General features: G+C 41.0%; 1 protein-coding gene across 2 annotated transcripts in view; it reads left to right on the plus strand.

Moving 5' to 3' along the window:
• Positions 1-15970, plus strand: part of FLT1 (fms related receptor tyrosine kinase 1) — a 1018969-nt gene that overhangs the window by 810540 nt on the left and 192459 nt on the right. For both annotated transcript variants that reach the window (XM_044073267.1, XM_044073268.1), the window contains 2 exons: positions 9315-9428; positions 9776-9864. In XM_044073267.1, the coding sequence (XP_043929202.1) occupies positions 9315-9428; positions 9776-9864 (203 nt within the window). The remainder of the gene's footprint in view (positions 1-9314; positions 9429-9775; positions 9865-15970) is intronic.

The raw sequence follows: 15970 nt of genomic DNA on the forward strand, positions 1-15970 counted from the left end.
TAAATGGTTGTCTCTGAACATGAGACAATTGCTACATTGTATCAGAATTCCCATATCTAACAAGCTGGCTATGGAGACATTTGGAAATTTCATATCCACGTAGTCTGGACCTGTATTTTGGTGGACTTTTGTAGGTCATGAACTGAGTTACATGCAGGTCTCCTTGGGTGGTCTCTGGGGTCTAGCACTACACTAGGTTAGATTGTGCTAAGATCTCATAGTGGTGCTGTTTAATATGCAAACTAGCAGCTCTGAGCTTGGCTCTGTGTAATGCCTTTGTTTTAGCCACACCAAGTTACAGGTTTCAGTTCTAAGTGAAGTTTAATAGATAAAATATATTTTCCTGAGTGTTTGTGTCTGTACAGAGCACTGCTAACCTCTTGATATAATAATACCAAGAAAAATTACTTGCAAGTGTGATGATACAACAAATCTTAAAACTACCTTGGCAAGGCAACTTCAAGTATTAAACAAATCTTAAACCTACCTTGGCTAGACAATTTCAAGTATTATGGAACATTTTAGAATGATTTAAAGGCAAAATCAATAAATAAAGGAAAAATGACAGTTAACCGAAGTGCAAAACAAAAAAAATCTCTTATCTGCCAAAGGTGGAGCAGGATTAACTTAGGACCCCTCAGTGGGTGGCTATGGTGCTAAGCAGATGGAAGCTCTGGAAAACTGAGCAGAACATAATTTGTAGTAAGGGAGGTTTAGTCAAGTGCAATACTGGTTTGTTGGGTGGGCACTTAGTATTATGGATATATAGAAAACAATGAGTGAGAAAATACTTAAATAGATTATACAACAGACAATAGCAATAAAAGATCGGTTTCATAGAAGTTCATATGGGAACTCATCGTCCCATCAATCTACAACATTGCCTGTGCCAACGTTGCCACTATTTCCTGCTCCTTTCCTTGTTGTGCAAGTCCAGCTGACCTTTTGTACTGGTTTCCTACTGAAGGCTTCAGAGTATCTTCATGTGGAGAGTCATTAGATGCCTCCCATTCCACCCGTTTCTCCTTAGTTTGGGGATAGTTGTTCCATCATCCTGTGACATTACCTGTGATGGATTTTCTACATTAAATCCTTGATTTTGCAGGTAATCCATAACTTCAGGTTTCAATTTCTTTAATTTCTTCATTACTAATCCTCTTTTCTACTTCCCCCTTACTTTTCTCATTCTTTGTATTGTGAAAGTTTCCATATCCAGGTGCCTTTGCCTGTATTTTTCTACAAATATCTTTGGTGATGCTTTTTTGTATCAATTAGTTCTGCTTTCTCCTTTCCATAAATATTATATCATATCAAATTTCCTTTTCTTTCACATGTCCATATTTCTTCTTCAGATGATTCTCACTACACCTGTTTCTCCTTAATTGGGGGACTCATCATTCCATCATGCTGTGACATTACCTATTTTGGATTTTCTACAATAAATCCTTCACTTTGCAAGTATTCCATAACTTCAGTTTCTATTTGTTTAACTTCGACCTTACTAACCCTATGTTCTACATACACCCTTTGTTTTCTTATTCCTTTTATTTTGAAATGTTTCATATCTGGGTACCTTTGCCTATATTTCTCTTCTAATATCATTGGAGCTGCTTTTTTTATTGATTAGTTCAGCTTTCTTCTTGTATAATTATTGCACCATAACAGATCTCTTTTTCTTTCCCATGTTTCTTTTTTATACCTTTCAAAACCTCTAGGTTATGTTCTTTATATTTTTAAACTTCCACTGTTGCTTTTTTTTCAGGCAGCCCAAAGTTTGCTTGTCTATGTAATGTTTTTCATGAATCTGTTGTATTAATGAACAAAAAATTGTATTTGAAGCTTTTGACAGTTTTTCTTGTGCAAGTATTTTTATTTTCTCTAATTGTACTCTTTAACATTCTTGAATATCTTCTATCTTGAAATTTTGGACTTGCATATAGTAACAATACATTATTTCTGCCTTGTCCTCAATAGTCCACTCTGTCATCTTTTTGGCTCTTTTTCAGCCTGCCAGTTTGTTTGTTTTTTTGTGGACTACTAATTAGGAGTGCCATCCTGCCCCTGAGTCTCGCCTAACGGTAACCCCATTGTAGGAATGTTTCCATGTCTTGAGGATTCTACTCTGTTTTTTTTTCCAGTCCTGGCTCTAGTGCACATACCAGGATTGGACACTTTTTATTCTGAGACTTGTGCACCCAGCTGTCTTTTCTATTTTTATTGGGCATCTCTCCATGATATATGCTATATAAGATATAGTCTTTTTATCAGTGTCATCTTGGTGAGATTTTGTGAAAACACAGTCTACCACATGGAGGTAGTCAGTAAGACTCAAAGATAAATTCATTTCCACCAGTACTACCCTTCTTTACTTTCTGATTTCATCATCTCTCTATTCAGACCCCTAATCTCTCCATTTAAACCCCAATCTCCAAGGTGACCCATGTCACGTCTCTTGAGCCAGGAAACAGCCAAACCAATTTGACCTCCGATTTTCTCACAAAATTAGTGGCTCTACAAACACTTTCACCAACAAATAAACAAGACTCGCTGAAGGGACAGGTTTTCAGCTAAACATTTCCCCAGACTCTGGAATAAGTTACCATTACAGGTCAAACAAAGCACTAGTTTCGCTACTTTTAAAGCTAGTCTTAATGATTGGATGTGTAGACACAACTTTTCTCCAGGGTTATCATGTATAACACTGCACTGTTTGGGAGGTAAAGACTATTAAGAGTTTGAAAATGGTGTCAAGATCTCTTAAGTGTTTTTACTTAAGTGTGTATATGGATAGGCATCCTGTGGTCCCTGGGAGTGCTTGCTCAGTATTGTTCCTATGTACTATTGCCCACAAGGAATAATCATGTACAGTAGAATGAAGGGCAACTAGTTAAGCACAACACATTGCTAAGAGGCATAGTTAGGACAGTGGACTCCAGACTTATTACAGTCATCATTTTATTGTACAGAGTATTAGCAAAGTCCCATCTAATGGGATGCCTCTCATTCTGACAAGCACTGCAGAGAAGAGGAGATGGAGCTGGCAAACAAGAAGTACCAACATGATGAGAGAAATGGAGGGGTTGATTTATGAGGAATGACTCTGAATTCTTGGTAGGTGCACATTGCAAGACAGGCTGCAGGGGATTATGATATAGATATCCCACATTGTCTGAAATGTACAAATCATTTTCTAAAGAGGTAACATGCTTAGATCCTCACCTTCTGCCTGGGTGAAAAATATTTTATGGGTAGGTGACATGATTAGTGATCCTGTGGGTAAGATATCAAAGGAGAGCAGAATCAATGCAGTGCACCAGGAGACACTATCTGATCAGTTATCACTACACATCCTATTCTACCTGACTATGGACAGAATAAAGGGTACCAGAGCTACACACATGTGCAATACAGATATATTGTTTCTTTATTTCTTTTTTTCTTTTTATGAATTTTTTTTCTAAACATCATTGAAGAATTTTGCTAAAATGTATTCATTTTTAATGGGTTAGTGAAGTGGCCATAGTAGACCTTGAAATCTGGCCTCAGGGACAAGGGCAACTGTACTATGTTTGGACACTTTAGAGTAGCCACTTTACTATGTATGGACACTTTAGAGTAGCCAATCAATCAGAATGTTTCCTGAAGTAGGGTTTAAATGTATTACCTGGAGGAAACCCACACAGATATAGACATTTGGCAAACATGTAAACTCCATACAGACATTAACCAGAGATAAGGACCAAGCTCCTGGTTTTGGAGCTTATGAGGTAGGGAACCTTAAAACACTGAGTCAACATGCTGTCCTAATCACTAGAAATCAATACAGAGAGCTGAAACTAACATAAAAAAAAATCATTATCCACGCCAGTGGTATAGAGGGGATAAAGGCCTGACTATAGCCCAAGTGACTGAAGTTTTGCTAGCTCATAGGTTCATAGGTTCATGCTAGGCTATCTGCCCTAGGGCATTTATAAGCCTAGCCAGAGTGTGTTTGGCTTTTGCCACCCATTTTAAATTAATTTTGCTATGCCCGTTTTCGAGGTTAGTATACTGTGCCTCTGTCTAACAGTGACACAGAAGTGATACCCGGGGTAAACCTATGATCTCCCATCCATTCATCAAGATTCCTCTTGAAGAGAGTCAATGTGGGACTCTGCCTAAGCTGGACTGGGATTTTATTCCAGAGTGAAGGGAGCCTCTGGGTTATGAAACTGTCCCTCCAGCATGTCCTATTTATTTCAGTGCTGAGGTTCAAGTCTTTCGAGCGCGTAGCTCGATGGGATTTGGATTTTCTGAGGTGCAGCATGTCCATTAATTCTGGGTTGGACATGGCTTTATACATCAGGCACAGATCGCCTCTGAGCAGGCGGTATGCCACTGAGTAGAGCTGGAGTTTCTTTAACCGGGTAGCATATGGCATCTGTTTGAGCCCTTTGATCCTCTTGGTGAGGTACTTTTGGGGTCTTTCCAGTTGCTGCAGGTGTCTGGTAAGGTACATCCCAAAAGGGGCATTGTACTCAATTATGGGCCTGATGAGGGATGACTAAAGAGGCACGATGACCTCCCCTGATCTAGATGTGAATCCCTTCATGATTAGGTGGACTATATAAAATATTTTTCTAACCACTTTGGCCACATGGTTGTCAAATGAGAGATTGCTATCAGCTTGGGTCCCCAGGTCCCTAATTACTTCTTCTGTACTTAATGGATTACCACCTATGTGGTAATTTGTGGGCACTTTGTTTTTGCCAAAGGGGATGACTATACACTTTTTGGCATTTAGCTTGAGGCCATGGCTCTGGCACCAGTTGTTTGTTTCTATGAGGCCCTTTTGGAGGATGCTTGTGTCGGCTGGAGAGTCGATTATGGTGCCCAGTTTGCAGTCATCTGCAAACTTGGTCAGCCACAGTCCTTCTGTGTTGGCCTGTACCTCCGAGAAATATATACCGAATAAGAGAGGTCCCAGGACTGAGCCTTGTGGGACGCCACTTGTAACTGGTTTGGAGTCTGACATGGCTCCAGCAATTCTAACCATGTGGGTTCTGTCCTTGAGCCAGTTTGCAACCCATCTAGTGACATAGGGGTTTATATTTAAGCTGGTGAGCTTATCTATAATGCCCGAGTGGGGTATTGTATCGAAGGCTTTTGCGAGGTCCAGGTAGGCTGTGTGGACCACCTTCACCTCGTCAATGGCCTTGGTGACTGTTTCAAAGAAATCGACCAGGTTTAAGAGGCAGGATCTGCCCTTAACAAAGCCGAACTGGGTAGGATCCAGTGTCTGTAGGTCCCCAATATCTTTATTTATGAGGTCCATGATGATCCTTTCCATAGCTTTGCAGGCCAAGCTAGTCAGGCTTATGGGGCAATAGTTTCCAGGATCCATTGAGTCACCACCTTTGTGGAGAGGGACCACTCTTTGGGTACATATCCTATAGTAAGGCTGAGATTGAACAGTAGTTTTATGTTTGGGTTTAGCTCTTCTTGGAGTTCATGTAGGATGCAGCCCAGGACACCGTCTGGTCCCATTGATGCTGTGTTTTTTGCTTTGGAGAGGGTGGCTCTTACCTGAGCATCTGAGATGTCAGGGGGGCAGCACTCTAATGGGATAGATATTTGCCCTTTTGGTGGGGAAGGGAGGGAGAAGTTTGCGCTGAACCTGTCAGCTAGGATGTTGGCAATGTCTTGGGTTCGGTGTATTTTTTGTCATTTTGGACTAATTCTGAGCATATCTGGGAATTCCCACCCAGGTTCCTAACATATCGAAAGAAAGCCTTGTGATTATCCTTAGTGTCCTGTGCAATTTTTCTCTTGAAGCTGGCCTTAGACGATTTTATGAGTGCCCATAGTTTTTTGCTAATACTGATCAGAGATGCCTTCCCTTTTTGGGATTTTGTTCTATCATGTAGTAGCTTCCTCCTTCTGTTGTATAGTTTGTTTATGGCTGGGGTCCACCAGACAGGACGTCTGCCTTTGGAGGATTGGGTCTTGGTTTTATTTGGGATTGCATGATCCATGCATTCACGAAGGTGTTCATAGAATGCGTTTATAAAGGATTCTGCGGTCTGGGCCGTATTTTCCACAGGCCCGGGGGCTTTGAAGGATTCTACCTCAGTTTTGAAGAGTGTGAAATTTGCTTTAGAGAAGTTTTTCACTGTGGTTTTCTGGGCAGGAGGTGGGTTCAGGATGTGAATATCCAGTGAGATTAGTTTATGGTCTGATCTTACCAATGAGGGATACACTTCTGGTCTGCAGCATAGAGTCCCCATGTTAGTGATGATCAGGTCCAGTATGTTTTCCCCTCTTGTGGGAGTGGTAACAAGTTGTTCCATAGCATTTGAGTTTATAAATTCAAGGAACCTTTGGGCTAGGGTGTTGGAGCTAGAGTAATGCTCCCAGTCTATGTTTGGGTAGTTGAAGTCGCCCAATATAATGGTGTTTGGAGAGACCTTCGTATTTTCCAGTGTTCTCAGGAAGGCCGAGTGGGGTTCCTGGGTTTGGGAGGGTGGTCTGTAGCAGGCTATAAACTGGAAGGCAGTTTTACCCACTGTTAGTTGCACATGGAAAGTCTCTGATGCTTTGTGCTGTGCCACCAACCCGGAGGTGTGGGTATCTTTGACGAATATTGATACGCCCCCTCCTTTTGTGGTTCGGTCCAAGTTTTGGGGCCAAAAAGCATGGTATGAGGTATAACCTGGTAGTGCTGGGGTGCTCTCAGGAGCCTTGAACCAGGTTTCCGTTACTGCATAGATATCGATGTTCTCCATGCTAAGCAGAGTATCGAGTGCGTGCATATTGATTTAGACTGCTGGCGTTGAGTAGCATTACTCATAGTTTCTTATCCCTTGTGATGTGATACCTATGGAGGTGGGTTTGTCTTTTGAGCCTTGCCTAAAAAAGACACTATGGGCATAGCAAGTGCCTTTGCCAATATCCGAAAGCCCAGGGGTGACAGGTGCAAGCCGTCCCTAGCGAAGCATCGTGGCTTGTCGAGCATGTCATCCCAGGCTGACAGGCATTGGATCCCCTTTGAATGACATCAATACCTAAGCCAATTGTTGAAATTGATCATCTTGTCTTCATATTGTGCCATCATCTTGGTGAAGGTAAGATGCTACTCAAGGTCAGGGTCATACCGGCCTGGGCTACATGCTCAGAGAGCTCCTCTATGTCTCTTTTAATGTAGTCCAGGGAGGTACGTCTCAGGTCATTCACACCAGCATGGACAATGACTGAGTCATATTTGTACTTCCCCTGGAGTGACCTGAGTGCTTGTGTTATGTGGCGGATCCTAGCACCCGACAGGCAGCTCACCGTGACCTTCTCCTTGTTCAGCCTGGTCAGCGGGACGTCAGTGTGCCTGACGATAGAGTCACCTATTACAAGTGTATCAGGTGTGTTGTTTAGCCTTAAGGGCTTTTACTGTTTGACACACTGGCTTTGTGAGCTATGTGTTGCATGTGTTTTGTTTTGGGGTAGCGGTTGCTTGGGTGTCTGCTTTGGAGGTCTCTGCTGCTTAGGCAGATTTTTATTTAGAGCCTCCGAGTATGTTTTTGTGTGTTTATGTGTTTGGTTTGCTGTCGTGGTAGGTCTATGTGAGACTGGAATTGTAGTGAGTGTGGTTTCCTTCTCCTCTTGACTGGTGACACCAGTACTGAGTTGAGAGAGCTTAGCCTCCAGTTTGGCTATATGGTTGCATCTCTCACATGTGTTGGAATTTGTTGGGAGGAGGAGAGGGTTGTCTGTGTACATGAGGCAGTTGTAACATTGCCTCAAAATTCCCAGATTCACCAGCTGGACCGGAGAGGAGATTAACAACTGACCTTTGGACATGCTAGAATAGTATTGGGAATTCCTTTATAATTTAAAAAAGGGCCAATGGGGAACAAGGTACTCAAGGGGAGGGTGTAGTGCTTTTAATTTTTTTGTGCTGACTTAGTGAGCAAGTGCCAGGTAACTTAAATGCAATGTGTGTTACAGGTAACTTAAATGCAAAAATGACAAACAGTAACTTTCTTCAAGTGAAACAAGGAAATAAGTACAGTAAGCAATGCAGATATCACTAGGGATCCACAGAAGCGCTGAAAAGCCACGTTTTAGGTGGAATTAGCATTTCAGGGAAATAACAAGCAAACAAACAACAAGCATACAAACAAAGCTAGATTCAGCAGGCCTGGATCTATTCTATGCTACAGCAAACAAAGTGTACCAATTTCAGTAAGAAACAGTTCAAATATGCAGGCACTATAAGCCTTTAACCAGAAATTCCCAGTTCAGAAGGGCAGAGTCCAACCTCTCCTCCCACAAGAGTGCAGACCACGAACCTTCTTAATGTAAAATAACTGGCCTGAAGCCCAAGTGCTTAAACCAGAACTAATACACTTTTAGAATAACAGACACTGAGCCCTCAATCAGCAGTTCCCAACTTAGAAGGATGTAAGCTACCTGTCCTGCCACCACAGTGCAGGCCACAAACCTTCCTAATGTAAAACAACTGGTCTGAAGCCCAAGTGTTTAATCCAAAAGACTTAGAATGATAGCTACACTTTAATCAAGTTACTACCAAGCAGTAATAAATACAATTGAATACTTTAAAGAATGCCTGGATTAGTGCTCAAGTTATACAAACAAAGCTAGATTCAGCAGGCCTGGATCTAGTCTATGCTACAGCAAACAAGGTGTACCAATTTCAGTAAGAAGCAGTTCGACTCAGGTGCTTCCTGTCCAGCCTGGGGGGAGGGACAGTAGAACAGTAGATCCTGCCTAGCTCATGTCACTGCTGTAATTACAGGATTTCAGCTGGAAAGCAGAATCTATCATGATGTTAAAAGCTGGTGTCAGGAGGAAGTGGGTGTGGCCACCAAACTCAGTAACAGTAAACTGTAAGTACTCACAATACCACCAGGGTGTGTAGTTAAGCCATAAAAATTAAAATATGTTCTTATTGCCAGGATGAACTCCTGCCATGGCTGCCTAGATGGCAACAACTCTGCCTTCAACAGACAGACAGACACACACACACACACACACACACACACACACACACACACACACACACACAAAGAGGTTAAAAGATAAAGAAAAAGACAAGGTAAACAGGTATAGTTGTATAACCAGAGTTATTACAAAATTTGAGGGAGTGAAATGAACATTTTTCATTGAGGTGTATCATTTCATAATGCAACATCAGATTAAAATTAATTCATTTCACGAAGAACCATATTTTTCAATATACTTTAAAGCTGAACTGCAATTCTACTTGCCATGAACTTCTAGTACTTATGTGCATTAGTAACACCCATCTCCTTTTTCACCAGAGGGGGCTACAGCAAGTGAATACAAAGCTCTGATGACAGAACTAAAGATCTTGATTCACATTGGTCACCATCTGAACGTCGTTAACCTATTAGGTGCTTGTACCAAACAAGGAGGTATGAGAGTTTACCATCAGAAAAACACATTCCACTTATGCTGCATGCCTGAGTATGTTCTAAAAATAAATAACAATAACAGCTGCCTTTCCAGAACTTGCTGAATTTGTGGAAGGAAATAATACATTGCTGAAAGGTGATGCCTTTGATAACTGGCCACCTTGAAAGTATTTGCATGCTAATTTCCAGATACTGTATCTGAAACTAAATTAAAATAAAATACAGCTTTGTAACTTTAAATTATGTGATAGACCGAACTCTGCACAGTTTCCTTCTTTTTATAGTCTTTGTTTTATTTAGCATGCTGAATACCATGACTTATTCATTTCTTTATTAATTTTGCATAGGCCCTCTGATGGTGATTGTTGAATACTGCAAGTACGGCAATTTATCAAACTACCTCAAGAGCAAACGGGATGTTTTTGTAATACACAGGGTAAGGTAACCATGACTTTGTCACAGTTTTGAAAATGTAATAAATATGTCCAGAAGATGACATCCAACAATGAGGTTAGTGAAAAATAAATCAACAGAAATAATCAAGAAAGCTCAAACAGCTATAGACCATGAGATGGCTAGATGGGTGAAAGACTGAAATCCAAGAACAAAAATAATCAAATAAATCCTTTACTGTTTATATTGCATACTAGTCAATGCATTGATAATAACTTTTGAAATAAATACATTCAAAAGAAATAGGTATCTGAGCCACAGTATGGGTCTTATAGCATGACGTTACTGCCCAAATAGTCTGTTCAGTTCTAAGTAAATAAAATTAATAGGTTCATAGATTGGTACTAGGCTATCGGCCCTAGGGCCTATACAAGCCTAGCCATAACAATTCCCTGGATATTTCCTCCCACAATATTTACTTCCCTGGACCCCTGTCTAGCAGTGCGACTGACGTGATCCCTGGGGTGAATTTCTTATCTCCCATCCAATCATCAATGTTCCTTTTGAATAGGGCCAAAGAGGCGCTTTGCTTGACATGTATGGGCAGTCTATTCCAGAGTCTGGGGAGTCTGTGGGTCAGGAACCGATCCTTCCAGCATGTTTTGGTCATTGTGATGACAGGGTTTAGATCCCTGGAGCATGTGTATCTGAGGGATTGGGATTTCTTTAAGTGTAGCATGTCCAACAGCTCTGGGTTTAACATGGCCTTGTATGTTAAGCAAAGAGTCTGGGGAGTCTGTGGGTCAGAAACTGATCCTTCCAGCATGATTTGTTCATTGTGATGACAGGGTTTAGATCCCTGGAGCATGTGTATCTGAGGGATTGGGATTTCTTTAAGTGTAGCATGTCCAGCAGCTCTGGGTTTAACATGGCCTTGTATGTTTAGCAAAGATCGCCTCTGAGTAGACAATATGCGACAGGTATAGGTAGAGCTTTTTTAGACGGTCAGCATAGGGTATCTGCTTTAGGCCTGTGATTCTTTTAGTGAGGTATTTCTGAGTCCCTTCCAGTTGTTGCAGATGCCTTGAGAGGTACATACCAAACAGGGCATTGTATTCTATAATGGGTCTAATGAGGAATGAGTACAGTGGGACAATGACCTCCTTTTTTCTGGATGAAAAGCCCTTAGTGATGAGGTCTGCCACATAGAAGGATTTCCTGACTGTTGTGGCGATGTGGTTATCAAAGGTGAGACCACTGTCCACCTGTGTCCCTAAGTCTCTTATCACACTTTCAGTGTTTAGTGTACTGCCACCTATGTGGTAATTCACGGGTACATGTTTTTTCCCAAAGGGGATAGCTATACATTTCCTGACATTGAGCTTGAGCCCATGGCTCTGGCACCAAGCATCTGTTTCTGTAAGGCCCTTTTGTAGACTATCCACATCATTTGGGGATTCAATAATGGCTCCCAGTTTGCAGTCATCTGCGAACTTTGTTAGCCAGAGTCCCTTAGTGTTGGCCTATACTTCAGAGAAGCAGATGCCAAACAAGAGCAGTCCCAGGACTGAACCCTGAGGTACACCACTTGTCACTTGTCTCGAGCTGGATTTGGAGTCAGCTACTTTTACAGTGTGGGTTCTGTCAGTAAGCCAGTTGGCAACCCGTCAAGTGATGTAGGGATTAATGCCCAGCTTAGTAAGTTTATCTATGATTCCAGAGTGGGGGATGGTGTTGAAGGCCTTGGCAAGGTCCAGATAGGCTGTATGGACCACTTTACCCTTGTCCACGACTCTGGAGACTGATTTGAAGAAGTCAATCAGGTTCAGGAGACAAGATTGGCCTTCACAAACCCAAACTGTGTGGGTTCCAGTTTTTGAAGGTTGCCAATGTCTTTGTTTATAAGTTCCGTGATAATACGTTCCATGGCCTTGCAGATCAGGCTCTTCAGACTGATGGGGCTGTAGTTCCTGGGATCCAAGGTGGATCCCCCCTTGTGGAGTGGGATAACTGTAGCTGTGCGCCACTCAGTGGCCACGAAGCCTGAGGTGAGACTATGATTAAACATGACACTTAGGTGAGTTGCCAGTTCATTTCATAGTTCATGTAGTACACAGCCTTGGATGTCATCTGGTCCCATGGATGTTGTATTCTTAGCTTTGGAGAGTGTGTTTTTTACCTGTGTGGCCGTTATTACCGGAATTTGGCAATCTTTCGGTATTGAGATGGGCCCTTTAGGGGGTGAGAGGGGGATGAAATTTGCACTGAATCAATCTGCCAGGATATTGGCAATATCCTTGGGAATCAGTATATTTAATGCCATTCTGTTGTAGCTCAGAGAAGATCTGAGCATTGCCATTTAGATTCTTGACATAGCTAAAGAATGCATTGTGGTTCATTACTCCTGCTGTTAGCATATAAAGTTTCCACTGAAACAGATAGAATGTGGTTTTCTGTGGCAGCTACTTTGGGCTTCTGGAGGTTACAAAGTGTATTTCTTTACTAAAGAAATTTAACTGGCTCTAGCTAAACATCTTGCTTTTTTAAATGCTTTTGGTAGCTAGATTTTGAGATGTCATTTCTAATGTGGGATGTTGTCTAACAAGTTCCCGAGTAATTGCACAACAGATTCATAGATATTCCAAAGTCAGTGAGTCTTATGAACATTCACAGCTTGCCAGTAACCTGTGTTAGGCCAAAACCTTCTTTATGTAGGAGGGCCATAGCAGTTAATCCCAGAATAAATTTGTGGATTCCCATCCAGTCATCTAAAGAAAGATACTGAGTCACACTGCTTGACATGCAGAGGTTTAGGATTTGCGGGGTTATAAACCTGTCCCTCCTCCATGTTTTATTTATCTGTCATTGAAGATTTTAGGTCCCTGGTTATAGTTTTCCAGGTTCATGTATAGTTACTAGACATGCAGTCTAGAAAACCATTAAGGATCCCAGCTCAAATTCCCAGTTACCCAAAACCACTGTTTGGTTAAGTGACTTACTCAAGGTTACACAGTAGGTAAATGAAGGTGGAAAGATTTGAACCCTGTACCCTTGCCATAGAAAGCAGCTCACTAACAAGTCAGAGCTTTAGTCATCTGCACTAACTGCCAGTATTGGTGTGACACTGGATTTACAGAAAAATAGGAGGACTAGGAGAATCAGGTCTCTAATGGTGTGGTAAGTGAGGCAAAGATCTCCACACAAAAGTCTGTAGGACAATGAATAAAGAATAGAGTTTTCAGCCTGTTTAGGTAACTCAGGGACTTTAGGCTTGTGAACTTTTTGGTTAGGAACTTTTGGGGTCTTTCTAACTGATTGATATGTTTAGTGGGATGTGTACCAAATAGAGCATTGTACTCAATAATTAACTTAATCAATGAATAGTATAAAGGATGACCATTTTTAGACCTTCATAATACTCCTTTGGCAATTAGCTAAGCTAAATAAAAGGATTTCATAATAACCTTTCTCATATAATGTCCAAAACAGAGGGAGCTATCACCCCAAGTACCTAGGTCTATAATTACATTTTTGTTTTGTAGTGGTGTCTTGTCTATGTATGATGAGGGGAGGGGTTGTCTGTCACAAGTGATGATACTACACAACTTAGCATTTAGCTCAAGTCCATTTTTAATACAGTAGGACTTTAATAGGCATAATTCATGGGGGTTAAGGTAAGTTAACAACAGCCCTCAACTTTCAGTCAACTACAAACTTTCTTAGCCAGAATTCTTGGTTCTCTGTTTTGAGGTCTGAGAAGGAAATACCAAAAATGAGAGGTCCCAGCACTGAGCCCAGATGGCCAACACTGGTCACTTTCATACCATCTGCTGAGGTACCTGCAGTTCTGACTGTGTTGGTTCTGTCCTTCAGCCAGTTTGCTATCTATCCTGCAACATTTGGGTCAATATTTAAAGCATTTAGCTTTTGTATGATGCCAGAATGAGGAATAGTGTTGAAAACCTTGGCCAGGTCTAGATATGCTGCATGCACTGCATGGCTACAATCTGTAAGTTCCATAACCCTTTTGAAGCAGTTGACCAGGTTAATAGACAGTATCTATGCTTCACAAAGCCAGTCCAGAAAACCATCAAAGTTGGGGGTTGAGTCTAACAAGACTCTTGATATCACAGGTTACGCGGTCAGCCATAATATATTCCATAGCTATGCAGATGAGGCTTGTAATGCTGATAGGTTTAGAATTACCCATATTGGTTGTAAGGCTACCTTTATAGAGGATTATCACCATTGCAGTGCACCACTCATCAGGGACAAGCTGACTTGAGGTTAGACAGTGTCCAGAGTATGTATTCAAGGCCATGTTGAACAGTATTAAGCAGTTAATGCAAAGGACTAATGCTACAGTATGTGCTGCTACCGAGCTGCTTCCTGTGGTACAGGGTTCAATTCCCTCATCCATCGTCTGCCTACTGCGTGACCTTGAACAAGCCACTTAACCAGACAGTTATTTTGGGGAAACTTTGGCTAGGCTCCTCAGTGGTCTCCTGGACACCTATGAAGAAACCAAATATATTGTCAGGTTCCATGGAGGAACTGTTTTTAGAGATAATACAGATATTTTAGGACTTTCAATAGAAATCTTCAGGATAAAGTTACCACTAAATTTGTTTGCAAGGATATCAAGGGGCTGAATATGGAGAGATGATAGATCAGCAAGCAAAGGACAGTAGTATTACTGGAATTTAATTCATCCTCAAGTCTTGGCGAGTATGAGGTGGACTCTGTTTTTCACAAAATCTCACCAAGATGATACTGACATTAAGACTGTATTTTATATACCATATATCATGTACAGAAGTAGATTAAAGAATAAAAAATGACAGCTGGGTGAACACGAATGAGGGTAAAAAGTGACCAATCATGGCAGGCACACTGGTGCCAGGACTGAAAACATGACGTTGTAGAATCCTCAAGCTACAGAAACATTCCTACAATGGGACTAAGCCAGGCCTAGTGGCAGGATGGCCCACCTCTTGTAGAAGGAAGTAGTAGTCCACAGAAATCACAAAAATTAATAGGCCAAAAAAGAGCCATAAAGATGATAGAGTGGGCTATTGAGGATCAGAAAGAAAATTATGTATTGTTACTATTATGCAAGAAGCCTATAATTTCCAGACAGAAGATATGCAAAAAAGATTACGAATGAAAATACAAGAAAGAAAAATACTTGTACAAGAAAAACTGTCAGAAGCTTCAAATAAAAAAATTGTGTTCATTAATAACAACAGATTTATGAAACATATTACATAGACTACGAAACATTGGGCCATTTGGAAAAAAAGTGCTGAGGGAGTGTGAAAATATAAAGAACACAATCGAGAGATTTTTGAAAGACATGAAAAAGAAATATGGACATGGGAAAGAAAGAGATCTGATGTGGTGCAATATTTATGCAAAGGAGAAATCCAAATTAATCAATACAAAAAAAGCAGCCCCAAAGATATTCAAAGAGAAATACAGGAAAAGGCATCCAGATAAGGAAACATTCACGATACAAAAAACAAGATCACAAAGAGGGAATGTAGAACAGAAGATTAGTAAAGTAGAAGTTAAAAAATAGAAGCTGAAGTTATGGAATACCTGCAAAGTGATTGATTTAGTGTAGAATGTCTAACACAGGCTTCTTCACAGCATGATGGAACAATGAATCCCCCAAGTAAAGAGAAACAGGAGGAGTGGGACACATCCGAAAAAGAAATATGGACATGGGAAAGAAAAATGAATTGTATATGGTGCAATATTTATGCAAAGGAGAAAGCAAAACCAATCAATACAAAAACAGCAGCACCGAAGATATCTGAAGAGAAATACAGGCAAAGGCATCCAGATATGGAAAATTTTATAATACAAAAAATAAGAAAACAAAGGGGAAAAGCAGAAAAGAGGATTAGTAATGGAGAAGTTAAAGAAATAGAGAATTAGGTTATGGAGTGCCTGCAAAGTGAAGGATTTAGTGCAGAAAATCTAACTCAGACATCACAGCAGGATAGAGCAATGGATCCCCAAATTAAAGAGATACCAGTGGAGAAGGAAACATCTGATCAGTTGCCATATGAAGACACATTGGAGCCCTCCATAGGAAATCAGTACAAAAGTTCAAGTTGGAGTTGCACAACAAGGGAAGGAAC

Source organism: Protopterus annectens, chromosome 5.part1 (genome assembly GCF_019279795.1).
Source record: "Protopterus annectens isolate FY-2018-M chromosome 5.part1, PAN1.0, whole genome shotgun sequence".
Classification (NCBI taxonomy): domain Eukaryota; kingdom Metazoa; phylum Chordata; order Ceratodontiformes; family Protopteridae; genus Protopterus; species Protopterus annectens.